General features: G+C 43.3%; 1 protein-coding gene across 9 annotated transcripts in view; it reads left to right on the forward strand.

Moving 5' to 3' along the window:
* Kat6b (lysine acetyltransferase 6B) overlaps nt 1-9,417 on the forward strand; it is a 179,322-nt gene that overhangs the window by 142,819 nt on the left and 27,086 nt on the right. For all 9 annotated transcript variants that reach the window (XM_031362738.1, XM_031362743.1, XM_031362742.1 and 6 more), the window contains exon 12: nt 1,014-1,107. In XM_031362738.1, the coding sequence (XP_031218598.1) occupies nt 1,014-1,107 (94 nt within the window). The remainder of the gene's footprint in view (nt 1-1,013; nt 1,108-9,417) is intronic.

Here is a 9,417-nt window from a genome sequence, read left to right on the forward strand (position 1 = left end):
CAGGGATGGGCAATTTATCTTCTAGAGACAACACAGTCTCACTACTTCTCGAGTTTTAGAGATGCCACAGACAGCTACAAGTACACAAAACTGGGGCTCATCTTCTTTCATTCTGCCCTTTAGACTTTATTCTACAGTTGTTTCCTCTGGTCTTTGAAACTGGTTCGTCTGAGTGTTCTGAAGTGATCCTCTAATGTGGTTCTATTTGTGAGCAGCCTCATTTGTGGTTTATATTTGGCCACAGCACTCATGGCCTTAGAAGCCTTTTCCAGATCTTCTCTGTAGGTTTTGGTGGTATCTGTGTACTGTGAATATAGTATTGCAGTTGTGAACTCTTTGGTTCTTAGAGCTATCCCTCTACCCATAGTCCCTCCTGGTTTTAGACTGTTGGTAGGATTTCCACCTCACTATTGTTCAGAGGCTTTGGGGTTTCTTGGTGTCTTTTTTGTTGTTTGATTTTCCTGGGTTGGGATGCAGACTAATTATTTCTCTAGCTTTATACTTGGCCTTCTGATTCACAGGTGACACATTTATGTGTATGTCCACTCACATGTCTGCTATTCCAATGCCACTGGGGCATTTGCTCAAAGGCAGAGGACAATTTTGCCATTGTAGAGTTGTAGATTATCATTTAGTAGGGCTGCCACCAAAGCCTAGCTTACTCCACTAGGTGGACTGTGCCTTGCTTTCTCCCTCTCTCCAGTTGTGTGAGCAAGGAGAGCGGTCATTCCCTACTGTGGGTATTCTTTCACCCTGCACACATTTCCTAGATTCCTGGTCACATTTTATGCTCCTAACTTTGTAGAATGCAGATACAGTTGAGAAGCACAGCCAGAGTGGAAGGTTCTTTGTTACTTGATAGTCTGATTAGCACAGTAGGATTACTCTGGTTGGTCCTGACCCAAGCCACTGTTTGACCTCAGTAGATAGTTTTACAAGGACGGTGACAGGTGCTGGGAATCGCCCGCTACAGCCGAGCTCTGACGTACTTGCTATGTTTCTTTTTCCCATAGGAAAAGCTCTGCCAGCAGAAGTATAATGTGTCCTGCATAATGATCATGCCCCAGCACCAAAGGCAAGGATTTGGACGCTTTCTCATTGATTTCAGTAAGTGAAATACTTGACTTACATTTATAGTAGCTGCCTGCTCTTACAAAAAACTGTACCACATAAAGCTTTACTTCACCTGCTGTGTTGTTGTTTTGTTTTTGTTACTTACATAATGGGTCTTCTATTTATAATCACAGGACAGTTTCCCTGCCACCCACTTACACTCTAGGAAAATGAGACTAGATCTCACCACAGTGCCCTTGGCTCAGAAAGCCATTACCTGGAATGAGCTGGTAGAATTCTGTGGCCCTGTGCGCATTAGGACCATTAGGTAGTTATTGGTGATTAAAGCACAAGCGACTGTTAGTTACAAGGAGTTTTAGCTTTTTCAGATTTTGCCAAATAATCTTTGTGGAGCAGGAGACCAAGGATAAACAGAGCCTGTTCGCCTGAAGGAAGCTCTTGTTACTTTCCCTTTTGCAAGTTGTTTGTAACAAGAAGTTTCTTGGGAAATGATGGCTCTCTATGCACTTGTATCTTCTGAGCCCCTTTGGTTAAAGCTGGATGCTTGCAATAATGCCGTGCTTGTGCTTCTTTCTTAACCATTATCTTTTTCTTCTTGCTTATTTTATGTTGGATAAGTAAACGTAAGGCTAAGGCTGCACTTAGAGAGTTGATTCCAGTTATCTGGAGATAGTACCTGTGAGCCAAGTACCCTGTAATGATAGTAGTCTCTCCAGCTGTGTGACAGTCTGTCCCTTAGAGCTCCGTGCCCGTGAATTCGTAGACTGTTAGCTGGATGAAGGAAGTTTGAATATATGCACAGGAAATACAAGACCTTCCATGTAAATATGCTGTGAGGGTCCATAAGGAAGCATGTTGACTTTATAAGTCTGTATATTTAGTTTCTGAAGTGTTGAAGTCTGCAGGTAAAATAAATAAAATTTTAGACAGTTTTGGACACAAAAATAAAAAGGGATTTTGGGTTGATTATTTTTATACCTTCAGATAGTACTTCTAATTATTAACATATTTTCCTAGTCTTATGTTCTTTGTATCCAGGAGACTAATTATACCAAGGAGGGCTATGTACTAGCTCACTGTTTTTCCTTTACAAACTCCTAGCTATCTATAATCAGCTGCTTTTTCTTCTTTATTTTTCCATGTTTTAAATCATCATTCTTTGATGTTTTCATACTTGTACATAATGCACTGATTGCTCCTCTCCTACCCTCTCTCATCTCTCCCTCTCCCTCATCCTCCCCCCACTTGTCTGCTACTTAATCTCTCTCCAGCATTCATGTCTTTTTATCTATGTCCCTCTGGGTTTGACCAGGACCATCTATGTGGTTTTAGTTCCTGGTGGTATATGAGTGCGTATGCATCTGAAGACCATCATTACATGAGTTAAGAAAACGATTGGTTTTTTTTTCCTTCTTGCTTATATTGGATAAGTAAATGTATAGTTGAGGCTACATTTAGAGAGTTGATTCCAGTTATCTAGAGATAGTAACCTGTGAGTTAAATACCTGCTACAGTTATTTGGAAAGGCAGAATACCTGTCCTGTTACGGAGTATTTTACAGTCGCCACCCGTGAGACGACACTTAGCTGTAACTCCAGTTGCTGGGATGCATCTTCTCTAAGTTCTTTCCCTGTACACGGCCTTTCCTGACATGGCCCCTTCCTCTTGCCTGCAAACTCATGCTCATTTGGTGACAACTGCAGAACCTCTTCTCTGTGCTGTCTTTCTAAGTTCTATCTTATACCGTCTCAGCCATGTTCTATACAGGCATGCTTAGACCACGTTCATCCTTTTGTGCTAGACATCAATATATCATGCTTCCGAGTGACGATAACCTCCTTGGACACTCTTTTGGATCAACATAGTTCCCATAACAATCTGTATTAGATGTGGTTTTGCTGATATGAAGTGATATGAAAATATCTAAAGTGATGCCTAAATTATAAAGGAACTGGTACCACCAGGTAGAAAAGTCAAGCTCTAAAGACAGTGATAATTTTACAGTGATATAATTACAGGGGACATACATGAATGTACGTGAATGAACAACCCAGGTAAAAGGCGTTCCCTTTCAGTGCTAAAACTATTTTAAAAGTTCAGACATGAAAAAACAAGGTGAGCCGGGCAGTGTTGGCGCACGCCTTTAATCCCAGCACTTGGGAGGCAGAGGCAGGTGGATTTCTGAGTTCGAGGACAGCCTAGTCTATAGAGTGAGTTCCAGGACAGCCAGGGCTATACAGAGAAACCCTAGCTCAGAAAAAAAAAAAAAAAAAAGAGGTGAACTTGAACTTTTCTTCCCTTTGAGGCCAGGTCTCACTTTATACTTCTGGCTGACTTGGAATTCACTGTGCAGAGCAGGCTGATCTCCATCTCCCAGAGATCTTCTTGCCTCTGCTTCCTGTATGCTAAGATTCAAGGTATACGCCACCATTCCTAATCTCCATCCTGTAATTTCAGACATGAAACACAGAACACACTAGCATATTTTCAGGGACATTTGAGGCCATTGTTATAAATGCCACCCACCTGGATGTGACTAGGCTTAGTAGTCCTGGCAGTCTTGTAGAACCCTTGGCCTTGTCTCTCCACTGGAGTGCTTAAGCACAGTGATGAAAGATTTTAGTATAGTTGAAAGGGAGGCTGGGGATGTGGCTCAATGATAGAGCTTTTGCCTAACAAGCCTTAGGCTCTGGAATCAATCCCTATTGGCACTGAAAGGGGTGGGGATGGGGAGTAGTTCAAAGGGAATTGGTATTGTTCCCTCAGAGTTTTACAGTACTTACAAGAAAATGGGAACGGGTGTAAGCCCAATAAAAATTCTCTTTAAAACCAGAATTATTCCTTGGCTGACCATTGTAAAGAAGACAGGATCTGCTATTGAGAAATTAATAGCATCTCCTTGAGAGTCACTTAAAATAATGGTAGATGAATATCTTTCCAGAACCATTCAGATCCAGGCATTCACAGAGGGAGGGAGGGAGGGGAAGGAACACATGCCCTCTCATCAGTTTCTCCTCATAGGTCAGTGCTCTGGGGAAGAAAGGTAAGCAGGGGTTGTAAGGTTTCTAAAATATGTTCTGTTCCTTTAAAGGGACCTCCTAATGGTTTTGGTTCTGTTGTGTAAGTCTGGGACCTGTGTATCAAGGTTGTATTTTCAGGGAGTCAAATCAACTGTAAAGTGGGAAATCCTTGTCAATAATGATTGTAATTTAGCAAACGGAAACAACATACAGGAGAGGGAGCTCTCGATGCTCACCTGCACCTGGACCTTAGATATGGGGTGTGTGTGTGTGTGTGTCTGTTTGTCTGTCTGTCTGTCTGTCTGACAAATGCATGCACAAGACCTGGTATAGTAAGAAAACTGATGGGGTTGTCCACAGGCGCAAATGCTGCCCTTCTAATGCTGTCTCCTGCTTCTGGGACAGCTTATCTGGTGCTTGTCAGAGAGAGGTCTCCCAGAAGGCTGTTTGCACAACTTGGCCAGAGTGAGTAAAAGGTGCCGGTGCTCAGCCTGCTCATAGACAAACTCGGGGTTCGTGACTGCCCAAGAGTGATGGACACAGGCTAGAGGTGATATCACATCCTTTTTTCCTGGATTCTGAGATTTCCTCTCCCTTAGTCAAAAACTTTGAAGCCCTCCTACACACAGAGAGAGAACTCTCCACCCTCACCAGACATGTCAAGGCTTCAAAGAAGCCCACTTCCCACAAAACTTCTGCTACTCTGCCTCCCACGGACAAGGAAAATAGCTGTTCTTCCCACGGGGAACAGCTAGGCACTGAGGAGCTGGAATGTTCCTTCCTGAGCCCTGGCCTGCTCCTGCTGTTGGAGCTGCCCAGCGGTGCCTTATATATTTCACTGTTTCTTTATTTTGAAAGAGAATTCAGACTTGAGAGAAAAGTTATAAAATTGTGCCTAGAATTTCCATGAATTCTTTATCTGGATCCCCTGGGCGTTGGCATTTACCGTGTCTGTTCTTTTATTCTCATTCTTCTCCCTCATACGTTTGTTTCCTGAATTGTGATGAGGATGAAACGTGTGTTAGTCCATCTTTAAAGATGCTCTGCTGTGTGTCCCACAAACTGTCAAAACCAAAAATAATCCCTGTTGGCCAGGCACTCTAGATTCCACTTTCGTCTTGCCAGCGCTTCTGCTGTCCTTTCTGGAGGAAATACCTCTCAGTGTGGGTTCCCATAGAACATATGGCTATTATCTCTCACCACATTCAGTCACTGGGTCTCTTAAATTTCTCAAGGTCGGGGATATTGGGCTTGTCTTGATCTTAGTCCCATGGACATTGTGAGGTACACAGGGCATGTTCTGGACAGCCCCTGCCTTTCTGTTGGAGCCTCTCTGACGTCATCGTTTTTTATTAGATCTGGGTGGTAAGCTTTGGGCAGAAGTACCGGGGAAACCGAAACCAGGGTTCTTCCTCCTCGGTGCACAAATGTGTTTCCCGTGTTATGAGGGGTGCCTGCCAAGTCATTGTAGTTACTGTCTGGTAAGAAGATGCCTTGAAGTTATGTAAATACCATTTCTCCCATTTTTCTCCTCCTAGTTTTCACATTGATGTGATGTGATTTTTTTTTTTCTTTTTTTAATTTGGTGTTTGGAGGCAGAGCCTCACATAACCTAGGCTGTCCTTTGACTTCTGACCCTTCTCACCCCACCTCCTGAGTTTGAGATGACAGGTGTGTACCTGCCCAACTCCATGAGTCTTTTTTGTTTGTTTGTTTGTTTTGTTTTTTGGGTTTTTTTTTTTTTTTAAAGACAGGGTTTCTCTGTGTAGCCCTGACTGTCCTGGAACTCACTCTGTAGACCAGGCTGGCCTGGAACTCAGAAATCCGCCTGCCTCTGCCTCCCAAGTGCTGGGATTAAAGGATTAAAGGTGTGTGCCACCACTGCTCGGCATGATTCTTACCTAAAAACATGATTTTCACAGAGGCTAGAGAGATGGGTTAGCAGTTAAGAGCACTAGCTGCTGTTGACCAAAGATCCATTCAGTTCCCAGAACCCACATAGTGCCACACAACTGTGTGTGACTCCAGTTCCATGGGGATCTGGGCCCTCTTCTTGCTTCTGTGGGCACGGGTACTTTCATGGTACACAGACAGATGTACATGCAGGCACAACAGCCATCCACATAAAAATGATAGATTGGTGGGTGGGTGGGTGGATGGATGGAGGGAGGGAGGGAGGGAAGGAGGGAGGGAGGGATAGATAGATGGAGGGATGGATTGGTAGATAGATAGATAGATAGATAGATAGATAGATAGATAGATAGATAGATAGATAGATAGACAGACAGATAGATAGATAGATAGCACAGGTGTGCTCCTCCCTTTATCATAGGTCACCGGCTGCACTCATATCTAGGTACTCCCTCCTCTCCTTTTTGTACTAATGAGCATATAGGTCTGCACTTTCTTACTTTTTTTTTTTTTTTTTGCATAAAACATATCACACTGTAGCCTTTTGGAGTCTGTTCTTTTGCATTTTTTAGTCTATATCAGGAATCGCTTGATGTAAAAAAAAGATTCTCTTGGTGCACATCCTGTGGCTAAAAAAGGTTTATTTCACCCATCCCTATGTACATGAGTCATCTCTAGTACTCTGCTCTCTCACATACATGAGTGTGTATGTACACATAGGTGCATAAGTATCACATACCCTGCACACATTGTAGACAGAGACCTTAAGATTTATTTTCTTTCTAATTACGTGTGTGTGTGTGTGCATGTAAGTATGGACTCCCTCAGAGATACCCCCAGAGCTGGAGTTATAGGAGGTTGTGAGCTACTCTGCATGGGTGCTAGAAACTGAATTTGGGTCCTTGGGAAGTAAAGCAAGCATTTTGTTTGTTTGTTTGTTTGTTTGTTTTATTTTTCAAGACAGGGTTTCTCTGTATAGCCCTGGCTGTCCTGGAAATCATTCTGTAGACCAGGCTGGCCTTTGCCTTCCAAGTGCTGGGATTAAAGGCCTGCGCCACGATCACCCAGCCCTAAAGTAAGCATTCTTAAACCCTGAGCCTTACTTGGCTCACTGTCTCGAGCCTTAATGATTGGGGTGCCTGAGGTACATGCCACTGAATGCCTGAATACCAGTGACTAGGTTAAAAACTCTTGCTGGTATCCATATTGACTTGTCAGCCAACAGTGGCTGTATGTAGCATATCTGTGTAGCATATATTCAGAGCTAACAAGCCAGGCTGAACATTGAACTCCAAGCTTAGGAACTGACATGCCCCAGAGCATGTCTTCATGAGCTTGCCTGTTAGCATGTTTTGCTTACTACAGGCAAATTAAAGACTCATTGGAGTCTTGTGCTCAGCAAGGGGTCTGCATTAAGAAAAGCTGGTAGAAGTTACGGGGCATGCTAAATAACAGCTGGAGTAAGGACAGCCACGGGGTGGTGTGTAGGCAAATGGGGCTGGGGAAGGAGACTTTGGGACTCCAGAAAGCAAAAGAGAGGAGTGTTTAACACTCACAGATCCTAGCATAGCGGGGATTTGTGAAATTCTTTCTGTGTGTCACCTGAATTGCACATGTGAGCCCAATTCTCACAGATAACTATGAGGAAAGTGACACACAGAGACACCAAAAAAACTGTCATAGATCCTCTGTTTCCCAAAGGAAAAGGTGTAAAAAGTATACCCAGAAGACTGTGGCCTAAATGGAATTTTAAAACCATGAGTCCAAGGCTGGGAGTGAAAGCACTTGTTGTACAAGCCTGACAGCCTGAGTTTGATTCCTGGGATGGAGGCCATGTGGGAGTGGAGATCTGAGTCCAAAAAGGTGTCCACTGACTGTCGTGTACAAACACACCCACACAGAGTTACCCAAGAATGATGGCCCGCGCCTGTTATTCTAGGCTGAGGCAGAGGATTACTGTGGGTTCTGGGCCCACTTGGACTACAAAATGTGTCCCTGTCTCAACAAAACAGAGAGCAGGGAGAAGGGTGGTTCGGAAAGCTTGGCTTTCCAGAGCTGGGGGCAATGTGACTGGGGTTGTTTATAAACTGTAAAGAGTAGCACAGGGGTCGAGTGCGTGCGTGTACATGTACATATGTGTTAGGGAATACTGATGAGAAAGATTGAAGTGAAAACAAAAGTAATACCCAGGTGCAGTTTATTGCAAAGTTATAAAAGAAAGACATTTAGTGAAATTAGTTACACTTCCCTAGATAAAAGACTAAAAACTCACTAACTAGAATTATAGATTCTAGAGTCAGCAAGATAGCTAGCTCAGTGGGTTTAAGTGCTTGCTATGTGACCCTGGTGACCTGAGTTCAGTCCCAGGAACCCAGAGGGTTAAGAAGGAAACCAGTTCCTGAAAGCCACCTTCTGGCCTCCATATATACGCTGGCATCTACATGAAGACGATGATAATGAACATTTTTAAAATATTTTGTTTACACATGGGCTGCTCCAGGGCTGCTGAGATGGATCAGTGGTTATTATCATATTCTTCTCTTTCAAAGGACCCAGGTTCAGTTCTTAGCATCCACATGGCCTCTTAACAACCTTCTGTAACTCCAGTTCCAGGACACCAACACCCTCTTTTGGTCTCTGTGGGCACTAGACATGGTGACTAGACATGCACGCAAGCCAAACATTCGTACATGTAAAATAATGATACAGAAAGCAAAAAGAAAAAAGAAAAAAAAAGAGGCTGCTTGCTGAGGCTGGTGGTACCTGTCTTTAATCCCAGTACTCAGAAGGCAGAAGCAGTAAGATCATTAAGGGTTTAAGGCAGCCTGGTCTATATATCAAGTTCCTGGAAAGCTAGGCTACACAATAAGACCCTGTCTCAGACAAACAAGCAAAAAAGAACAGACTGCTGTTCTTAAAAGAGCTTCCACATACTTAAAGTAGAACTTTAAAATGCTTAACCTGAAATTTCGAATGATTTCAATCTGCAAGAAACTGGGTTTTTTTGGTTTTGGTTTGGTTTGGGTTTGTTTTTCAAATTAAGTTGGCTGTTGGCTTGTCTCTTAAGGAATAGCTTGCATTTCATAGGCAAGCATCTGGTTATGGCAGTAGTTGAGGTAAGCAGGGTTACAATGCCTGTCATCTTGCCCTTGCAGCCTTATCCATTGACCCTGGGAGTCAGGTAGATTCACCCCATGTATGATAAGGAATAGTCATAAAGCTCCCACTAGAACACACCCCATCCGTGTGAACATGGCTGGCCACATATTACAGGGCATGTTTAGAAGGGAGCATGCCTGACTAAAGATGTTGTCCTATGGCTGAAAACATCTTGAATGAATGGTGGTACCGCACAGTTCACCTGTGCTACTCAACTTTTGCTTTCTTACCTTTTTAAAGTGACATTGACCAT

This window comes from Mastomys coucha, unplaced genomic scaffold, assembly GCF_008632895.1.
Source record: "Mastomys coucha isolate ucsf_1 unplaced genomic scaffold, UCSF_Mcou_1 pScaffold9, whole genome shotgun sequence".
Lineage (NCBI taxonomy): Eukaryota > Metazoa > Chordata > Mammalia > Rodentia > Muridae > Mastomys > Mastomys coucha.